Source organism: Hypomesus transpacificus, chromosome 1 (genome assembly GCF_021917145.1).
Source record: "Hypomesus transpacificus isolate Combined female chromosome 1, fHypTra1, whole genome shotgun sequence".
NCBI classification, from domain to species: domain Eukaryota; kingdom Metazoa; phylum Chordata; class Actinopteri; order Osmeriformes; family Osmeridae; genus Hypomesus; species Hypomesus transpacificus.
Window position 1 is genome coordinate 1,224,787 of NC_061060.1, and position 22,558 is coordinate 1,247,344.

The following is a 22,558-nucleotide window of genomic DNA, read 5'->3' on the forward strand; positions in this document are numbered from 1 at the left end:
GAAAAAAAGAATATTGAAAGATCTCCAGAGTATCTTAGCTCTTAGCATAGCCGTTGATGCTTGCTCACAGCTGTTAATCCTGACGTCTGTCAGCATAGAAACTCCGATCGGGAGCTGTCGCTCTTGTAGGTCATTTGAGAGTCGATGCTGGACCTGGAGCAGAGCAGCATCCTCTCTGAGTCGTGAGTCTCTCTCCTCGTCCAGTGTTCGTTGGGGAGTGTGGTTCTCTGTTTCAGCGTGAGCGTCTCAAACTTCACGTAGCTCTCTTTCTCCAGCTCGTCGTCCTCCAGGGTCGTGTTGTTCCTGTTGCAGTAGAGCGCCAGGATCTTGTACACCAGCAGGATGATGACAGGCAAGGCCACAGCGCAGGCCATCCCACTCACGATCATCAACAACTTGTTCTGCCCCTCGTCGTCGAGGACTTCCAGGGTGTAGAACTCTGTGCAGGGGTCTTTCCCCGCGGAGCTCCCCTTGGCCACCAGGCAGACGGAGTATCTCAGTCCAGGTGTGAGGCCCTCCAGCAGGACCTTCCCGCTACTGGCCACCGTGTCCATGGTTCTTTTGGTGTCTTCCTGTTCGTCAGCAGAGTAAACCACCGTGAGCGGGGTGTCGCTGGGCAAGCCGTCGGCCACCCAGAGCAGCACGGCGCTGTCTGTCGTCTCCTCGACCACCTTAAGGTCCTTGACGGACTTCCAAGGTTCCTTTTTGGTGCTTTTCTCGTCTGCGGCCAGCTTCTTACCGCCACCTCCCTGCAGGATCCTGGCAGGTTTGGCTGATCCCACCTGCTGGTTGGCAGTCTTCTTCAACAGGATGGGTGGAGGTGTGGTCAGTGCTCGCATGGTGGTGGATGGGGTGGTAGTGGAGCTGGGAAGGCTGGTGAGGGCGATGGGTGGACTGGTGTTGTCGACCGGGACCGTCTTAAGCGGTGTACTGGTGGTGCTCACTAATCCCACCACAGATACTGTTATTGTGGCATCAGCGTTTCCAGCAACGTTCTTGGCCTTGCAGATGTAATCCCCGGCATCTTTGTACGAGATCCCATGCAGGCTGATGATGGACCATCGCACCCCCTCACCGGGTGACTCTTGTACAACTGTAGGTGGAAGCATAGAGATATTTACAAAAGATTGGTAGGAACATATCAACAGATATTTATCTAAGATCGCCAAGTCTCACGCTTTAAACTGAGTTTTAAAAAGGCTGCCAAGATTCCAAGAACCTTTCTCACCTCACAGTTCAAGGTTGACAACTATTCAATTATGATTGCATTTTCAAGTTACATCAAGCAAGTCCCTTTTTAAACAAGACTTGTATACCTCTACCTGAGTTGGCGACAAATGACCCGTCTGACTTGGTCCAGAAGAGGTTGGGAGTGGGGTAGCCCGTCGCATCACAACGCAGCAACACGTTGCTGCCCAAGGAGGATGTGATCTTGTTGGCTGAGATCATGACTGACGGCTTCAGGCACTGGTCCAGTTCTGCCCGTTGAAACAAGACTCCAGCGAGGCCTTCAGGTCCACTGCAGGACAGGAAGAGGTCCATTAGAACCACCGGCGTGTTCGACATTTTCGAGAGCTCGATCAGCTTGGAGATCCTGCAGTCGCAAAACCACGGGTTGTCCTGGAGCCCTGTCGGTAAACAAAGAAGAGAAGGAGGTTTTCAGCAAGTTGGGTTTGCTTAAGGAACTGGATCTCCATGTGCTTCAAGGTACTTGTTCAGCTTGGATTATTACTAAAACGGATGTGTCAAAGGTTGATGAATGTCAAGCTGTTAAGCAGATCACATGTGTTCAAATCCATAGCAAGTCTTTCTGGATCAGAGTTGTAAAAGACTCCTAATTAACCCCCCCAGAGCTTGGTTTATAAAACACCAACTTTGTGTAAAATTGTAGAACAAGTTTTACATTATCACACTCTCACTGACAAGCACATTAATAGGTCAAAACAACAAAATATTCCTTCCCGATAGTCAGCAAGCTAAAATAAGATGTTACGGTTTTCCAAAAAAAGAGGTTTAGAACCAGGTAGATGGATTTTGAGTCATTTCATCTTTTACAAATGGCATTAACAGTACTTACGCTCAGGTAATACTGCAAGATAGGGCTCAACTGGAGCCTTTCCAACTAAAGCTAAATTACGATTTCATAGTAAAGGATTACCCAGAATAAATGTACACAATCACACATGCTTTCTTGACAAACTTTAACATACTTACACACATGCATTCACCACTGTGTGACAGAACACTGTAACCAGATTAGTTTGCTCTTAACTATGGCCAGGTACACAAATGGACTTTGGCTTGTTTCCAAAAAGAACTCACAGTAGGTTGTGTTCAGAATAATAAGCTAGATACATAACAGTAGCCAAGTGGGTGTGATTTATCATCTGGTGTTGTCTTTAAGGAAGGCTTTTCAGTCCCTGTGGCCAGGAGAGGAATGGCAACAACTAGCCTATGTAAATAACACAGTTTCACTTTTCAGCAGTTTGGCGTTACGTGTGGCAGTCAATAAAAAATGTAATGTTAAAAAAATATCTGAATAATTTGTTTGGTAATATTATGCCCTGAATATACCTTGGCCCATTTTTCCATAACTTGAGGTAATAAAACATTTAATTTAAGAGAATGGCTATGAAAGGGACATTTTAAATATTAAATATCTTAATGTCTGAATAAGAATCTAATTCCCTGGATAATACTACTCAAGTAAAAAAAAAATATATTATATATATTTGTATAACATTATATATTTTTTTGATAATGTTAATTCAAAAACTGCTTTGGTACATTAACAAAACAAGGAGATGTCACTGAACTCCCCTTGTCCAATTTTCATCACATAAATAGGCTGTTAAAAAGGCTCACATATCTATTCTATGGAAAGGACATTGTGTTTTCTTCTAATCCTGTTTTGTCCTTCAAGGATGCCAGCTTATTTTGCAAGGATAAGCTAGCTTGCCCTCAAACACCCTATTAACATTATCCAGGTCTTTGAGCGAGACACAAATTCCCAGACATCCATCGAACACCCTGACATGCTCCGTATATCTCTCCAGAGTCTGTGATTACTAGAATAATTAGAAATGATTTACACGTTTCTTGTACTTTCACAATGACATCAGGAAGTACCATCCAGAAAGTGGTTGTCATCTTAAAATAGCTTTTTCAACCTGAATTTAACTGTCCCTGTTTTCTAGCCAGGAGCCAAAAATACACTTGAAAACAATCAGCAAACACAACCCAAACACACAGTTGTCTCACCAAGCACCACCTTCTGGGACACGGCGGAGGTGACCGTCGCTCCGTTAAACGGAGGCCAGATATCCATGAGGTCTGAAGGCAGCGTTGTCAGCTTGTTGCTGGACAGATCCAGGTAAGTAATGTTCACCAGGTAGTGGGCTGCCTCGACCGGCACGTTCGTCAGCCTGTTGTTGTGTAAATCCAGCGTCCTCAAAATGGGCATCTCCTTGAGGGACTCCCAGGGGAAGGTGGAGATGACGTTACCGTCCAGCCTGAGTTCGTGGAGAAACTTCAGGTTGTAGAAACTCCCAGAATCCACGGCGGAGACTGAGTTGTAGGTGATCCACAGGTACCGGAGGTCAGTCAGGTAGTAAAAGGCCTCTCTAGGGATTCGCCGGATGCCTGTTTTCTCCACTCGCAGCTTGACCGTGTCCACCGGGACGTTCACGGGGATGTCAGACATGTCTGGATCGTTGCACAGCACGGACCTGAGTTAGGAACACAACCAAAGGCTTAGATGTTGTGCTTTAGGAGCACGGACCTGAGTTAGGAACACAACCAAAGGCTTAGATGTTGTGCTTTAGGACACACACACAGTACATCTTCCATACTAGAATACGATTTTCCAGAGGAGTGTGCATCGATAGAGGCCATTACAGCAATTTATAATCCCCAAATAATTGTAAAGGGGCAACAGTCTATGTTTAAAGTTGGTAAGATGCCTACCTTATGGATTTTACATGGGGTTTTATTGTTTATTGATTACCTTAAATCACTGAGGCAACCACTTGCGTAAATGGTGAACAGTGATCAAGTCTTTCCCGTGAAAAAACAAGACCATTTGGTGCATCAGTAACGGATAATAACAATACCTGAAATCATGGTGGATGAACAAGGATGTCTGAATCCTGATAGCGTAAAAGAACTGTCCAAATACCTGGTGCCTGTGCCGTCGCTCCGTCCGTGATACACGCAGGTGCACTGGGAAGGACAGAAGGAGTGGGCCACACTGACGCAGCAGAGCAGCACATGAGCGCACAGCAGACGACGCATGGTTTCACCAGATCAGCTCCAACTGTTCACGGCTCAGGGAGGCGAGGAGAGAGATCGGGAGAACATACATCTGAACTCATTCAGAAAGGAGAAAACCCCACTCCCCCCCCCAAAAAAAAAACTAGCACCAAAACACAAATGTCTGAGCAGAGGGAAAGAGAGACTGTGAGCGAGTGTGCACACATGCAGGAGAAACATTGTACAGGTGATTCAAGAGGAGGTGAGGAGAGGGAGGGAGGTAGGGAGGGAAGAGGGGAGGGGGAGCGCAGTAGGGGGCAAGATTAGCAGAGGATTTAATGGGGTTGACTAGGTCACACAAGGCGGGGGAATCAGCATTGGGGACATGCGTTAATCACCTAGCACAGGAAGGTTTCCCTTACCTTGATCTAACCCTCCTACACCGCCACCAAGTCCCTATCCCCCTCTCGCCACCTCCCCAGGGCCAGCAAAAACAGCTTTTTGGGTGCTAGACTTGGTCGCTTCAGCAGGTTTTTATTAGCATCTTCTTCCATGACACTAGTGTTGATCCACACTAAGCTGGGCAAACTAGGCGGTGGCGTGAGGAATCTCCAAGTGACACCAGGGTGTAAGCTGTAGCCTGGGGCTTGACATCCATCCAGACTGGAAGGAGGGGTCTGGAGACGGAGGAGGCTGTACCCTGGGTACGGTCAGATCCACAACGGGTCCACGCTCACTGGAGTCATCTGCTAAATGCTGTGGGGTAGCCTGTGGCGTGGGCTGTTTCAGGACTTGCGCGGGGTTGTCTACACTGGAGTTTTCCTCTGTTGGATGATGAAGGATGAGAGGCAAACTGTTAGTGGGTTCTGAGAGGAATTGATCGAGGTGTGTTGACAACGAGGGTTCACTAAAAGATGTTGGTTGAATCTTCTGAAGGTTGTTGAAGGATTTATGTTTCAGTAGAAGAGGTTGCCTTTGATGACAGAGGTGCAGGTGCTATTCATACTTTTTTACAACGATTTCCAAGACTTAATGTTTCACGTAGAGTATCTACTGAATGATGATCAGCTGAGGCCATCCTTCTTCTATTTACAACACACTCATGGTTTGTTGTTGAAACCTACATGGACTTTTCGAGGAGAAAGAGGGACATCTGGTGGTAGACAGACCGTACTGCATAGCGTGTCACTCGGTATCTTAGAGAAAATAATGTACATCAGCTTATGCAGTCTGTATTTTTGGGGTGAATTTGTTTCTTTGGCGAAGTAGTGCGCGCTCCAGCTTACTGTTATCTGCCTTCAAAAATAGAACGAGTGTAAACATATTGGCACACGAAAAAAGATGCGAGACCCGGCGTGTATTTATTAACAAGTACACAAGTGAATTTTTATTTATGCAAGCAAATTTGATCCTACAGGTCAGGAAAGCCACTTCAAGCTGTTGGCACATGTATGTACAAAAAAAAAAGAATCAATTATAAGCCTGCTACTAAGCATTCTTGGTGAAAGTACAAAAGACTAATACGAGGAAGAAGCAGAAAGCGTTTGTCTTGTCAGGTCGTCACAGAAGAAGTCACGCTGGTCCCAGTATCAGGTTAAGACATAAGCCCATCACACAACTAAAGAGAGACGACTCAAATACTACAGTCTAATATCATCAGCATAATGCGGTAAGCGTGGGAGTTTTAGTAGTTTTAGTACTGCACATATAAACAAGGGGTTGACCCAGCAAGACAGTATAAGTGTAAAAAAGTGAATAAAATGACGTTTGAGTCAATAATACTATACCATTAATGCATGTCCATGCCACAAAAAAACATCTAAATTCACAGTCTTTACCTAACAGACAGTTATCCAACTCAGAGTTGAACACCAATGCGCTTACACCTAGAGAGAGCACAGAAATGGTCAAATAAGTGCACGAAAGTAGCTCTTTGAAGTACTGACAAAACAAATATTGCCAGGCAATGAAATGATAGGCCACGGTTGTAGTCCTATGGCATGATGACGTGTAAGCAAGACAATCAGATTTTTACTGTCATGAACAAAATTACTTACTGTGACACATTTTTCTTACATCAGATGAGCCCATCCAAAAAGTGCCACAACACCAACAACTTAATTTTTTTTATCGTCGAGATTTTAGTAAGACTGATAGATGAGTTGTGGATTCAACCACAGTGATCTCTTTTCATTCTCGTATGAATCGTCCTGATATTGAAGTGCTCAACATATAGGTATGCATTTATATATCAATATATACACTGCAGATATCTGCAAAAACTTGTTTCATTCTAGTATTTATAAAGTTCACTTTTAAGAAATTAAAAAAGGGGTTATGAAAAGATGTTTGCATGTGCTTATGTGGCTGGATTAAAGACAAGGAACCATTCTGTCCCAAAATAGCTTTTCCTATTATCATAAAATAGTCCATAGTTTATCATTTTAATGACGAATCCTGTCTTTGATACTGACCTAGGTCAAAGTTTCCTATTTAACAGGCTTGGCACAGCTAGCAAATAATATCTGTTCTCGTGTAACGTTTTGGTATCTATCCTTAAATTGGCATGCTATTGTGAAACTGCAATTACAAAAAACAATTGTAAGATTCGAATTCCTTTCACTTCAAGTTATTTTCATCCCAGTTCATGGCAGTACAGTACTGCTACATTATCTAAAAGGCTAGAGATGCTTTTTATAGTTGCCCTGTGAGATTGAAAATATTTTTAGTCTTCAAAACAGATTACCCCCGTTCATCAACGTAAATACAGTTCTTGAAAATGAAACTTTTTTTAATACACAAACATGAGAAATGTGCTTGAAACCCTTTTAAGCCCCAACAGACCACCTCATGAATGAAAAAAATAAATAGTACATAAAAACTAAATAAAGATCAAATCCTTTTTTCTATCAGTAAAAAAAAATAGATAAACAATAAAAAAAAAAAATCTATTACTGGACGTAAAGAATATCCTACAAAGAAAATACAAAAATAAACTGCTACTTTTAAACTTTACTCCATCCTACACTAGCGTCAAACTACACAATAGTAACACTACACTACACACAATCAACAACAATAACCCAACCAATAATTATAATACTAATAATAATATGACAGTTCATGACAGAGGTGAATGGGGCTGTTTGAAATGCTGTTTGTGGGGGCGAGAGGGGTGAAGAGTCCCCGGACCACTATGTCACATGACGCACCAGTGACATCAGCAGTGGCGAGGGCCCTGAGCGCCACCCAGCCCCCCTCAGGAGGGGATGGTAGAGAGAGAGAGAGAGAGACAGAGAGAGAGACAGAGAGAGACAGAGAGAGACAGAGAGAGACAGAGAGAGACAGAGAGAGACAGAGAGAGAGAGAGAGAGAGAGAGAGAGAGAGAGAGAGAGGGGGGGGTGGAGGAGGAGGAGGAGTGATGAAGTGGGAGCGCCAGTCCTCTCGCTGGTCTTATGTGTAGGCGTTGAGACGCTCCTTGGAGCGGGTGGAGTGGATGTCGTGGAGCTCCTGTTCCTCCTTGGACTTGATGTCTTCGTACTTCTGCATCCTGCAGGCGTCTTTCACGTACGCCCAGTTGGCTGAGAGCACCATCAGGTAGTGGATCTGCGACAGGGGGCGCAAACCGGGCCGTTACTCAGTCAGTGAGTCATTCAGACAGACAGCTATTCCATCATTCAGTCATTAAGTCTGACAGTCAGTCAGTCAGGTCGGACATGCTGTGGCAGTTCTACAGTTTGTTGACAGTATCTGGCCTGTTTCCTAACGTCATGGGCTTTGTGTTACAGAGGTGCCAGGGAAGCTGTAATTCTTTACTCCACCACCAGGTAGCAGAGCAGTATTTGTCGTGAGCTGGGCCCCAGTGTTTCCATGACAGCAGAGGCTCCATGGAGACACCCTACCATTGTGTGAATGCATTGTGTAAATCCTGCCACTCCTTTCACAAGGGATCATTTACAACTACGATTCCCATCTTTCTCGTCATCATCACGTATTGACAATGACCAACCAGGGGGATTGATTTGATTTGAAGTGAGTCTGGATCCCTACGTTCCATCCCAGACAATACACTTCATTATCATCATGTGAATTGTTTTGGCTTATTAGCACCTAGGTTATTATCTGATCTAAACTGAAGGATTTTTTCAGTAGGTAAAAAAAAACCCCATCTCCAGTCTGTGTCTAAGGACCTATCCCTGCTGGTGACTGTCTGTGGATAAATGTTTAATTTTCCCAGACATTTGTTTAGACGGAGAGAAAAAAAAACGCCAGGCCGTGTCTCTCAATTTGCACCATCATCCTTGACTAACGAGTCCATTCTCCTTCTTAGAAAATGGCTCCTCCACAAATTACTGAGTGATGTTTCCAACAAGCACCGGCCCTTTCTTTTCTCAGTTTCCATGACAACACAGTGACATGGCCAGCGTCTCGTACAGAGAGAGAGAGAGTGAGAAAGAGAGGGGGAAAGCATATATCCACTGCGCCAAACTACCTCCCTTCCAGCCATTCCCACAGGCAAACACAGCTATCACCAACGCGCCCCAGTGGCACACACGATAACAACTGTATCTTTCGTGTTTTCACATAATTCAATGTATTTCTTATCTATTATGGTAAATTGTGACAGGGCTCATATCAAATCACAGCCTTGTAAATTAATTTGTTTGGGACTAACAGTTGGGAAAAAAAAGTTTGGAACATTTACTGAATTCAAACTTTCTCACTCAAGGAATGTCAGATGACTTCTAAAGAGGTTATGTACACAAACGCAGTCAAGTTCTGATTTCACTGTTCATCAGATGAGACATCACTCTCCCAGAGAAGCGACTCAACAATATCAGTAGAATAGCTTTCATATTTCCACATAATTATATTATTTATAATCTATTATGGTCGAGTTGAGCAGTAGAGGAAAGTATGTCTATGTTTAAATCATTTAAAAGTCTCTCACCATAGCAATCACGGCAGCACCCGCCCCAGCCAGAGCGCAGATGAACAAGTGGAAGGTCATATCCAGCTGGAACACATACAGGAGAGGAGGGTGAGGCTACAGAAACTTACATCGACGTTCATATTTTATTCATTTAGCAGACGCTTTCATCCAAAGCGACATCAAATAGATCATATAGAAAATACAGCCGATAATCTAGGAACAGAAGTGCAGTGTTCAAACTGTTTTTCAGCATGATTGATTCTTTGTTTTACTTTATCTACCTTCCAAATACAGGGGAAGAACAAAAATGTATGTGGCCCCATATTAGGTCTGACACATAAGTACCCACCTCGTTCGATTCACACATCTTGTAAAACTTCTCAGATTTAGTACATACTGTTTTGGCCTCAGCAATTGGCACGATCCCTGAAAAGAAAGACATGCTATGGTCAGCACTGGAACATTAAGTATATCTGTGCACATGTTTTGTGGCCTGTGGACAATTACATTGGGAAGTATATACTTCCACCAGTGGCATGAATGTACTTGACCTGTGCCAGGTGGGTGATTTAAGAAAGAGAGAAAGAGAGACAGAAACAAGGACACAGAGAGATAGAGAGACAAAATGTGCCACAGAAGAAGAAAATAAAGAGACAAAGAGAGAGAGAGCAGGAGAAAAACGGAGAGAAAGAAAACTAGAGAGAGAGTGACAGAGAGATCTGTTTCCTTGCTTACCATACTGGCGCGGGTCCAAGCATAGGGTAACCCCCTCCAGCATGGTTGTGTTTTGGCAAATGGTCCAGATGTTAAAGTACATGAAGACAGGAAGGGAGGTGAATGCCGTCACCCCCAGCCAGGCCAGCATGAAGATATACGTCAGCATGATGAACTAGGACAACACACATAGGACAACAAGTCACATTCAATGTTGCGTAAAAGTGTAAACGTTTCCTGGCCTAGTCTAGCAGTACTTAAAAAAACAGCAACTCTATATGTTGGCGCCCCTTGTCCCTCACCCAGGACAGCAGCAACATAATGATCCTTTCATGAACAACTGGAATCAATTAATCTCCTTTGTTTCCAGCTCCAGCTGTATTAAAGGCTGATGTCCGCTCACCCAGGCACTGACGCAGCGTCCACAGGTGGTGATCTTGAAGTCTCCGTACAGGTCCTTGATGGCCCCACTGGTGAAGAAGCCCTCCACCATCAGCAGGATGCCGTACACGAAGAAGGCCGAGGCGATGCCGTAGATGACGTACTTGATGATGTCAATCCTGAGGGAGCGGGGGGGGGGGGGGCAAGCATGGTTAAACAACACAGTGTCTTTCCCACTGGTGCATTTATATCTTAGTCATTTAGAAGACGCTCTTATCCAGAGTGACTTACAGTAAGTACAGGGACATTCCCCCAGAGGCAAGTAGGGTGACGTGCCTTGCCCAAGGACACAGCATAATTTGGCACGGCCAGGAATCGAACAGGCAACCTTCTGGTTACTAGCCCGATTCCCTAACTGCTCAACTGCTCAGCCACCTGACTCCCTGTCTCATACTTCACATCATTAGTTTCACCGCTTTCCTTCAGAGCTTTGATACTTGTCCTTAAATATATATTTAACATGTGTCCTTAGACATTGAACACCCTGTATGTCCCTAACCCTTCACAGTAACGTCTGTATGTCCCTAACCCTTCACAGTAACGTCTGTATGTCCCTAACCCTTCACAGTAACGTCTGTATGTCCCTAACCCTTCACAGTAACGTCTGTATGTCCCTAACCCTTCACAGTAACGTCTGAGACCTAAAGGGCCCTAGCGTGGGTCTAGTGGGCGCTGTGCTTACATGGTGAAGACGTCCAGAGAGTCCATGGGGCTCCTCACCACCTCAAAGTAGTTCTGCAGAATGGTGACGGTGCCCGACAAGGCCTCGTGCCCACAGCCGCAGAACAGGGCCACCCCGGCGTACAGCAGGATGGTGGCAATGAGAGAAGGGTAGGGGATCCCACCCAGGCATTTAATGCAGCACTCCAGGCATCCTGAACACACACACACACAGATACACACACACACACACACATACACACACACACACAGATACAGACACACACACACACACACACACACACAGATACAGAGACACACACACACACAGATACACACACACACACAGATACAGAGACACACACACACACACAGATACAGAGACACACACACACATAGACAGGCACACACACACACACACACAGAGACAGACAGACAGACACACACATAGACAGGCACACACACACACACACACACAGATACAGACAGACAGACACATAGACAGGCACACACACACACACACAGATACAGACAGACAGACACATAGACAGGCACACACACACACACAGATACAGAGACACACACACACACAGATACAGAGACACACACAGATACAGAGACACACACACACACAGATACAGACAGACAGACACACACATAGACAGGCACACACACACACACACAGAGAGAGAGAGACAGAAAAATAGAAGATTTAGCTGTCAGTCAATAGAGAACTCAAGTAAGAAGTGCATGTTTAGAATCAAAAGGCGAGTAATGGAACCCTGAGGGAGACAGACAGCACGATTCCAAATCATTTTTGGGATCGATGTTCTGGAACAGATCTGAGGAGAAGGCTGGCTAAGCAGCAGACGGTCATGAGTTTGACGCAGAACATCTTCTGACCAGTCACCTCTGACCTTTGACCTGAACCCTACGCCGAACCTTTCGTCATCCAGCAGGAGCGTCTGCAGGGTGAGTCATCTCTGTTCTGCTTATTGTCGCACTGCTCACTGTGGAGGCGGGGTGTGTGTGTTGTGTCTGAGTTGTGTGGATTGTGGAGACAGACAATCGGAATCTGTGTCTGTATATCACACCAAGCCAATTTTGGCTCATGTTGATCCCAGTTTGAATTCCAATCTAGAGATGAACGTTAAACAAGGTTTTTTTTTCTTCTTAACTGCATGTAACACTTTAATGTGGTCTGTCAAAATTACCGTGTGCACATTTAATGAAATGCGCAAATGTAATTTCATGCTCATGGAAGAATTCTCTGGAGTATTTACATCATTATTAGAACCCATGATTAAATTATTAAATTATCTTTCATCCGCATCTTTGGTCACGTTTTGCTCCGTTTCTCTCTTAGTTTTTCATTCAAGAATCTGCAACCGCGCAATGGAATTTTATTTTCATTCAAGAGGACGTCGATAAATTACGTGTTACAGTGATTGCGGTCATTCCCGCCTTCCCTCCCAGCCTCTCACCCACCGTCGTCATGCGATCTGCTCTAGCTCTGCCAGGCGAAAACATAAGCACGAGCGAGCCCTCCAACTCGCGCGGCTTCTGTCTCTGAGTAGAACCTGCACTGAATACCAAGCAGCTCGAGCCGGCTAGACTTGCTGAGCAACGAGCCAATCCAGACAGGAAGATTATGTGTCCTCGCAGATGTAATCCTGCATTCGATTGTGCCGTTATCGACACAAGTATCCCCATCGCTTCAGAGCAGTGATATCTTCATTATACAAGCTCTTATCGGTTTTAGCGGGAAAAAGCGATGAAAAGGGTCGTCGACTACAGCTGTCTACCCTGGGATGCAACAGTGTGTGTGTGTGTGTGGAGGGGGGGGGGGGGGGGGGGGGGGGGTCCATTATGAGAGCGGGTGTAATTGAACTATTCCTTGAAGTGAATGATTTGTGTCATGTCCCTATTCAAGGTTTTATTACCTGAGCATTATTCAAACTAGTGTCCCTTTAATGGGCTATTAAAGGGAAATATAAATCACTTTAAGAGAATGAACTGCCGAGTGGCCTAATCTCTGGTTAAAACCTTGATTTCCTATTTATAATTTGAATTTTTTGTGTGGATTATTATGTTGCATCAATGCTACACGAGCGATTCATTGGGCTTCATGTTGACTCGTTGGCCCTTGTTGTTCCAGTGTTGATGAACGATTATTTTGTTTGTGCTAATATAAAGAAATCTGTTGGGATCTATAACGAAATGCAATATATATTAATAACACAGAGCAACACACTAGTGTAACTTCTGGCTCACCTAACTACCACAAGTAATCTAGCTAGCTAAGACTCAGGAAATTGGATGTTGTTACCATGGAAACTGCAACGGATATGGATGTGAAGCTAGCACTGGGAGGAATAAGGAGTTGATTTAAGGAGAATGAGGTTTTATTGATTGTGTGGTGCTAATTTGATGGAAGACAACTATTGGGCTGGGCTGGTCACACCGTTTCCCATATAGATCCCCGATGAGAGCGTGCGTATGGCTGTTTGAGAACAATAAAACTCAGACTAATAAATAAAACATAGGCTAACCTATTTCCGTCAGACTTTTTTTTGTCAGTTTCTTTGTTAAACATGGATAATTACAGCTAGGTATAGCAATATCACAATATCTGATGTTGGCACCAAAAGGCAGACGTTTGAAAGATGAAACCGTGAGTCGTAGACCCAGACAAACGGATAGCTCCTCCCTGCATAACTAAACCGTCATCCGATTCTCAGCTCTCCATTGATCCTGACTCACCCTGTGAGATGTGAGCCGCTGGAAATGACAACCAGGGTGTAAATTGACTGAGAGGAGCAGCAGAATGCTTGATCCATTATTTAGCGCCAGCACAGCACAGCGCCAAACATTTTCATGCATTATTTACGCTCGCTGCATTAGTGTTACATTACCTACGATGTGGAAGACGGCTGCTTAATGAGCAGTCGGTGCCATGCAAATACCGCTCACGGTCTGAACATTGGGTTGAGACGCAGGAGACTCCTTGGAAGCGAGGCCTAGCCACCGTGGGGATTTGATTGCATTGATAAGAGAAAACTGAATGTGAAACTGATTTCAAATCAGCTTTAGCCAGATTGGTTAACGAGGGAGACTACAATTGTTCCTTTGTGCTGTTCTTGAATGGTTGAAAGTTGTAGATTGTGCCCTCTGACACCGTATTACATCAAGGAAGATTTAAAACAAAGAGGTATGCTACATAAACTGTAGTCACTGTCTTTACAATAACACTTTGATTCAGAGGCAAACCTACTTTGGTAGATATTGAGTCAATTATTAATGTTGGATATGACTGCCACGCCCGCTTTTGCCATTGTGACTATTTTATATTATAATTCATGTTACCATCAATTTTCTTAAACATTGTTGAGGAATGGTGAGATACATATCTCAGTGTAAGGTACAATCGAAACACAAGTCCTGGAGTTTTCTTTGTTCTGTTTTTCATTACATTTTCAACTGAGGGGAATCATTGAATTCATCTAATTAAAATCACCAATTATAAGGATTCATTTTAGTCCACGAATAAAAGATGAATTAAATATAACCCCCCCCTCACACACACACAAACCCCTCTTTAAAAAGTGAATTCTATAATTTCACCATGACCCCAAATCCCCACCCCACCCAATCAACATAAGGCGTCTCTCTAATACAAAGAGAAAGGACACCCCCTTCTCAGCCCCCCTCCCAACTCCCACCTCTCTCCCATCTGTCAGTGTCATGTCCGACAGGCAAAAGACACACACAAACGCACACGCAAACACAACCATTAATTTCTTCAATATCCTCTATCCCATGAACTCTCTGAAAGATGGAGGTTACTATTATGTCACGGTCAGTCACCCCTCGTAATGAGAACATCCGCCGAACCGTCCTGAAGACAGCAGGATGCAAGTAACTCCGGAAGACAAAGGACTCAGAGTCAGACGCTCAAATTAGCACTAAAGGGAAAGCTGGAGAAGCAGGGTGCAGTTAGACTCAGCACACCACCAGGGAGGGAAAAGGAGGGTGCAGTTAGATTCAGCACACCACCAGGGAGGGAGAAGGAGGGTGCAGTTAGACTCAGCACACCACCAGGGAGGGAGAAGGAGGGTGCAGTTAGACTCAGCACACCACCAGGGAGGGAGAAGGAGGGTGCAGTTAGATTCAGCACACCACCAGGGCAGGAGAAGGAGGGTGCAGTTAGACTCAGCACACCACCAGGGAGGGAGAAGGAGGGTGCAGTGAGATTCAGCACACCACCAGGGCAGGAGAAGGAGGGTGCAGTTAGACTCAGCACACCACCAGGGAGGGAGAAGGAGGGTGCAGTGAGATTCAGCACACCACCAGGGCAGGAGAAGGAGGGTGCAGTTAGACTCAGCACACCACCAGGGCAGGAGAAGGAGGGTGCAGTTAGACTCAGCACACCACCAGGGAGGGAGAAGGAGGGTGCAGTTAGATTCAGCACACCACCAGGGCAGGAGAAGGAGGGTGCAGTTAGACTCAGCACACCACCAGGGAGGGAGAAGGAGGGTGCAGTTAGACTCAGCACACCACCAGGGCAGGAGAAGGAGGGTGCAGTTAGATTCAGCACACCACCAGGGCAGGAGAAGGAGGGTGCAGTTAGACTCAGCACACCACCAGGGCAGGAGAAGGAGAAGCAGACATAAAAAGGTGGTGGGGGTGGGGGGAGGAGGTGGAAGAGCTGGGCGTTTGGTTGGGTGTCTAGCGGTGTGTGCATGCAAGGCAGACTCTAGCATATAATGATGATCATTAGATCCTAGGGCCCGGAGACTTCCGTGGAGGGGGGGCAGGGGAGAGCTGTACGTGGGCTGGAGCAGGTTGTGTGTGTGTGTGTGGGGGGTGTGTGTATGTGGGGTGTGTGTGTGTGCGTCTCGGGGATGGGCTGTGTGACCTCTCCTCCGCTCGGCTCTCTTCCCCCCAGAGCGGACAGGTTCACAGCCCCCCCCCACACACCCCCCCCCCCCCCACTCCTCTGAGCATGTTTAATCAACCAGTATGGTTGCCATGTCAACCGCAGCGCAAAATCTGAGAATAGGCCAGGCACTTCAGAGCCATGACCCACTTACTGTATGTCAACAAATTCAGTGGGACAATAGTGAATGAGACCCATCACACAGATTAGCCCTCTGGGCTGAATGGCAGTGCAGTCCGGGCCTGAGAGCTGGGGACCAGGCACAGATTTGATTCAGGTTTTTTTCTCTCTTTTTTCAAGGGTTTAAGCAATCCATGATTACTTAACATGGACGGGCCTTTTGTCTGCAGTGATGTAGTGATGTACCTCGTGGAGCGAGGGTTACAGATAATGTGTGTAAGAGATAAATGTACTATCAGGCTAGCGTTTGCCTGAAATCTTTTTGAAGTCTTCAGAGACTGTTAAGCTCTACTAGTGTATATCTCCACGGTTTAACTACAAGGTCCAAAATGTCGATTGAGTGTCAACTGCAAAAACCCTTCAAGATATTATCCGGTTTTGTGAGAGCCTCCTGTTCTCCTATCTCTGATCTAAACTTGCAGTGGTGACTAATCTTGTTCATAACAATGAGACAGCCTTCAGAAGCCGGACAGCCCTATCCAGGACAAGTGAGGGAACAATTGGTGGAACTCCCTTGGCCTCCACTGGGCTGGGGGTCAGGAACTAAGGACATGGGAGAGTGGGTCAGGGAAGGAGACTGTTGGTGTGAGATCACAGTGTGGGACTAGTTAACCCACATTTACACTCAACGTTTACCTCACCAACGCCTCCAAAACACAAAATCAGAACTCTTGGATGTTCAGATGTGCATGTGAAATAGGATTTTTTTTTTTTTTCTCAACATCCTGTTTTTCAAATCAAAATATGGCCTGTGTTTGCTTTGGATTGTGCTGCGAGTTATCAAAGCATCACATCCTTGAGCTTTATCTAACTGATCAAACAGAAGGGGAACCAATCCCTCGCAGAGAGGATTCTTGGCTCGGCCAATGCTAACAGGTGTGCCTCTCGCAGTTTTTCCATTTGGATCTGAGGCAGATAAGGACGGAAATGGCCCTAAAACGCCGCTAAAATAAACCTTCTGGTCCATCTAGATTCTGCCTTGTTAATTAAGAGATAACCACAACCATTGACACAAGACAGATGACATTTCTGTTTCAAAAACGGGTGTAAAGGAGGTTTTGTTGTCTGTCAGGGTGTTGGTTTGTCCCCTGTTGCTAGGTACTAGCTCGGCACGTAGCATGCAGCGCTACATTTGGCTAACAGCTGAACTGAGCAGAGCCCACCTGGTGCATCTGACTCATAATCTGAGATTTGCAGCCTCAGAGGAGGACGGAGTAAAGGCCTTAGCAAACTGGGTGTGTGTGTGTTGCCACGGACACCTGCGTGTCTTTTTTCATCACACCGATTTATTTTAGTTTTTAAGCTGCTTGATAAATGTCAACATATGGACTAATCTTCCTTATCAAGATTAATGCAATTACCAAAAATGGTGTCCTTTTTAAGTTTGGTCTTTTAGCAAATGTATGAAATCAGAAAACAAGTTTTTTTTTAGGACACAAGGAAGTGGACAATATTATTAAACTGGTCTTTTACTGTTGGGTTGCTTGGTTACTGATTTGTTTATACGTGGCATGGGGAGAGAACCCCAGACGACCCAGTGAGGTAGCAGGGTTCTGTCCTGGTGGGACGACCCACACAAAGTGCTCGTAAATCGGCTTGTCTTTGTAATGAAGTCATGTCATTTAGGGCCACGGTAGATTCTCTGTTGTAAATTACATTAAAGGGGTGAATAAGCATGAATTTATCCTGTTAACTATTAGAAAAATCGAAACCAACTTTGTTTTAAAGATGGAACCCAAAGACATACAACACCTTCAGGATGGAGTATAAAAAAAGCCTGATTTGTTTGCCCGACAAACTAAAGCAGTCGTTTGTTGTTCAAACAAAAAGGATGGTGTTAAATCTCTTGTGTCTTCTAAAGTTAAAGCAACTCTCCATAGTAACGGTAACATCCCTCCATAGTAACAGGCTGACCTGTGTCTCCTATCTCACCAGCTCCAGATCTGTCAGCTTCACCATGGAGATGTGAAAGAGAGGCTCGCTCAAGCAAAAACTGCCAACTGGAAGCCAACAGCTAAAGCAGTTCACACAAGGTGTGGTGGAAAATGTTTCTTTTTATGTAACGTGCAGTGTTTCCTTCTTTGACTTAATGTCAAGATGAATGTTGCTTGTTTGTGTGGTTGGGTTTGGATGGGTGCACCCAACTGCAAATACCAACCCCCGAACAAGGTTTTAAATATTTGCTCTTGTGGACAAGATGCACTGTATGAACGCTGCCCTAGAACTTACATAAATAGTCGCTTCCCTAACACAGTGTTCAGTGATTCCACATGTCATCCACTGGACTTTGAAAGACTGATGCACTTGGTTAGATAATTCAATAACTCTCCTTGCAGACTTCATCTAATCAAACATCTCTCATCACAAACACACAAACGCCACCATCCTCATCGATGACAGTATGTTCCCCAAATATCCCCGCCTGGTGATTAATAAAGTGTTATGTTAATAAACTGTTATGTTAATAAAGTGTTGAATCAGTTCAAGTTCTGTGCTCTTGAATCCTGACTCCAGAACACTTCAGAGAGTCCACACAGAGAGGAAGCAGAGAGGAATGTTAATCTGGCCCACTCAGCCTCAAGCACACTGCTGCTCCATCTGCATGTTTTATGAATCCATCTCCAGGTTCGATGGAGGGATGTGCCACTTTGCCACATTTGGGCCATGGGAGGCCACTGCTAGCTCCGCAGAAGAGTTCAGCTAAGTAATTATAGATAGTTAGCCATTTCCTCACCCGGATGAACGGACGTTGTGTGCAGCACAAGACAGACAGGCAGGGCCATCTTGCGTGATAGCCTCTTTCAGTTGGTTAAACATTCTTGGAAGGAAAGTAACCCACGGTCGCGGAATGTCTTTAAGGCTAGCGCTGACACGGTTTGCGGGAATGCACAGCCTATCTTTTAGAGGGAAACTGTGAGGTATTAAATCCAAGATGTGACAGTCATCTGTGACTGTTTCTCATGTTGTGTTATGTTTGAGGACACTGTTGTGACAGGACCATAAACATGTAGACGGTCAACAAAAAATCTGATGATGTCAATGACATCGTCATTACCTCAGTAGAAAACACAGGCGGCAGTTTGCATCAATAAGTGAGAAACGCCCAGCATTCTCAGCTCCTTTGCACACACACAAACACACACATAAACACGTGCAAACACAAATGCGCACACACACACAGACACACACATGCACACACACTACACTGTGCCCAGGATACCAAAATGTCATGTGCAGAAACGAGCGGACAGAGAGTAGCTGCAGGGATAATGACTAGACTTTGACAGCGCCATGGCAACTGTTTCAGTTCTCTCCCATGCCGGGCGGTGCGAAGCACTGATGAGAGGGAAGGAAGGAGGGGAGGAGGGGGAGGGAAGAGGGGGAGACAAGCACAGACATATGAAGCTCTGTCACATGCAGCAAACCTGGGGAGAGAATGGAGGGAGAAAGGGAGGAAGGAGAAAGGGAGGGAGGAGGGAGAGAGGGGAAGATATAGATATGTATTTTTTTCTTCATGCAACAAACCCTTTGAGCTAATATGGCCCTTTAAAAGAATGCAGATAATCAAACCTAGGCACTGGCAAACATTAATATATTAAAACACTCCTATTTCTGCCTAAATGCATAACATACACTCTTGCACCAAGGTGGGGGCTGGGACTTGCCTTATAAATAGCAGCATCTCTCAGCAACACAAAGCCTGCAAACAGGCTTTCGGAAGATGAACGAGAAACAGACCTCGGTCATGCGTCATTTTCTATTGACAATGCAAATCCACTTATTTCATAGCAGCTTCTTGATACACTTTTAGACAATGGGGTTTATTAGGACAGAGACTGAGTTGAGGTCCCTATTCTTTGATGTCCCTGAACTGAAGGCATGGCAGCCTTATCCAGTGCACAAAGACAACACTCACTGAGAATTCACAGCCAAGCCTCACAGGGACTGTTCACACCCCTCTGACTGCCTTTACAGCAGTCACACACACACACATACACACGCACCTCAGATAAGCATACACTCAAAGGACAAAGGAATCACCCCAAAAAAACAGCTTTTCATATTTCAAGAATTCAACCAATGTTTTGTTCAGCCAGAAGCAGTTATTGTTGAGACGAATCACAAACAAAGACAAACCACGCAAACATGTTACTGAAATGGCATTTCAATCCACATTATTACAAATATCTGCTCATTGTCTCTTACCCTTCTGGTTCTGCCCCTCCTCCATGTCCTCTTCCATCGTGGCTATTCTAGATGTGGGGTGGCTGGAGATGTGTTAAGAAAGCTCCTCGCTTTGCAGGTTCGAACCCTGTAATTAAATATTCTGCTATTAGCTGACGGATAGTCCACAGGGCACTCTTTCTTACTCTCCCTCTCCCTCTAGGCGGCGAGAGCGTTTGTCAGCACTGATTTCAGTCAAGTCGCTATACTGTGAGAGGGGTCACTGAGCCTGCCTAGCGCTGTCCATCGTGAGCCACTGTGGCGAGTGCTTAAAAGCTTGTCTGTAGCAGAGACTGGAGGAAGGGAGAGGAGGAGCGGAGAGAGCAGGGGGAGGGGGGTGCGAAGGGTGGTCTCAGTAGTGGGCAGGAAGAGCGTGAGTGTGAGGGGAGGGGGGTGGAGACTGTTGCCAGCGCAGGTGCTCAGAGAGGAAAAAATACACAAACAAAAAACGGAGAATCTGGACTGGAACACAGTCTATCAAAACAGATCCTCACACTCTGACCAGAGAAGAGAGGGGTGTTTCTCTGGAGACGTGTCCCACCAGGCCATACCGAGCCCACCCTGACAACCCCTCTTCTTCTGAGAAAATGGTTAAGCCTGTCAGCCCCCTTGGCTATGTTCTGCTGCATTAACCGAACCTCTCCTTCATTGGAAAAAATAAAGATTTTCTGAAATCAGAAAAGGGATTCTCCTAATCTTGTTAGTCATACTGATTCAATTACATCATGACAAAGACATTGTCATGGGATTCTTATCATGTTTTTGCATGTATATATGAATGTATGCATGTATGGATGTATGGATGTCTATGTGGATGGATGGATGTGGTTTGAGTGTATATAACGTGTACGTAGCACTGTGCATTACAGCACTACTCTGAAGAAGGGGTGTCAGGATGGATAGACAGTTCAAGTTAAGTTTCAACTTTATCATTGTGTATTAAAAACATGATGAAATACTTGTGTTCTAGCTCTGCCTGCCTTAACACAAAGGAAACAGAATCCCCCCCAAACAACATGGATGGATGAGTGAATGAAGGATGGATGAGTGAATGAAAGGATGGATGAGTGAATGAAAGGATGGATAGCGGATGGCTGGATAAATGCTAGAAGAAAAAAAAACATAAGAATTCTTGAAATATGAGAAAGATTGGTGAGGTTGCCCTTAAAGGAGATGCCATGATATAGAATGACGTACCCGTGTGGCATCAAGCTGACATTCAGGCATAAAGGTGAGAACATGTTGCGTGCTCTGCTGTTACTAAGTGAAACCAAAATGGATTACAAGTGACGAAAGGTAGAAGGATCACATGCTGACTATTAATTATGCAGAGCATTATGTAACATGACGTTACATCATAGCCAAAAACGGAAATCTGAGATCAGCTGATCCTTGTTACTAGGCTGAGAGGTGTCTGAAAAAGGTAAACAAATTCAAGTAAACAAATCCTAAATTCCTTTATACAGCAGAGTATGCAGTGAGAACGCACGCAAGGGAAGGCCTATTCCTGCCAGCTCCTCACAATGCTTGGCTATATTTAACTTTGCTATTGAGAGAATAAGAAGTCGCTCAATTTAGTCCCTGTCGTTACTGTAGCTTGGGGGCGTTGTGGAAGACGTTCCACGTGAAGTTATCTGAAGTTCTGCTCTGTGGCCACTGGCACACGGAAGGGGTGCCCTCATCCACTAGGCCATGGAAGGGGTCTCCTCATCCACTAGGCCATGGAAGGGGTCTCCTCATCCACTGAGCCACGGAAGGGGTCTCCTCATCCACTGGCACATGGAAGGGGTCTCCTCATCCACTGGGCCATGGAAGGGGTCTCCTCATCCACTGAGCCATGGAAGGGGTCTCCTCATCCACTGAGCCATGGAAGGGGTCTCCTCATCCACTGGCACACGGAAGGGGTGCCCTCATCCACTGAGCCATGGAAGGGGTCTCCTCATCCACTGAGCCATGGAAGGGGTCTCCTCATCCACTAGGCCATGGAAGGGGTCTCCTCATCCACTGAGCCAAATTCAGCTGTCTTTTGTCCGTCAATGTTTTGATATAAGACCATTTCCTTCCAAATTCATTTGTTGTGTTGTTTTGGGTGATTTTTTGTTTTGCTGAAATTCGATTTACATTTATTCATTTAGCAGATGCTTTTATCAGAAGAGCTTTACAAAGAGTGTAGCTGTAGGAAAGCAAGCAACAATAAAATAATTCAAAGCGAGTA

General features: G+C 45.2%; 2 protein-coding genes across 2 annotated transcripts; both read right to left on the reverse strand.

Moving 5' to 3' along the window:
* Window positions 1-14: 14 nt before the first annotated feature.
* Window positions 15-4,480, reverse strand: lrit3a (info leucine-rich repeat, immunoglobulin-like and transmembrane domains 3a). The gene is made up of 4 exons (XM_047025167.1): window positions 4,178-4,480; window positions 3,262-3,728; window positions 1,323-1,628; window positions 15-1,093 (listed from the first exon to the last, which is right to left on the reverse strand). The coding sequence occupies exons 1-4, from the start codon at window positions 4,291-4,293 to the stop codon at window positions 90-92; spliced, it is 1,893 nt and encodes a 630-aa protein (XP_046881123.1). The 5' UTR covers window positions 4,294-4,480; the 3' UTR covers window positions 15-89.
* Window positions 4,481-6,187: 1,707 nt separating this feature from the next.
* Window positions 6,188-20,760, reverse strand: gpm6aa (glycoprotein M6Aa). Its single transcript, XM_047024013.1, has 7 exons — window positions 20,326-20,760; window positions 11,023-11,215; window positions 10,303-10,459; window positions 9,921-10,074; window positions 9,535-9,611; window positions 9,204-9,269; window positions 6,188-7,858 (listed from the first exon to the last, which is right to left on the reverse strand). Exons 1-7 carry the CDS (start codon window positions 20,360-20,362, stop codon window positions 7,706-7,708), a joined length of 837 nt encoding a protein of 278 aa, XP_046879969.1. The 5' UTR covers window positions 20,363-20,760; the 3' UTR covers window positions 6,188-7,705.
* Between the last annotated feature and the right edge of the window lie 1,798 nt (window positions 20,761-22,558).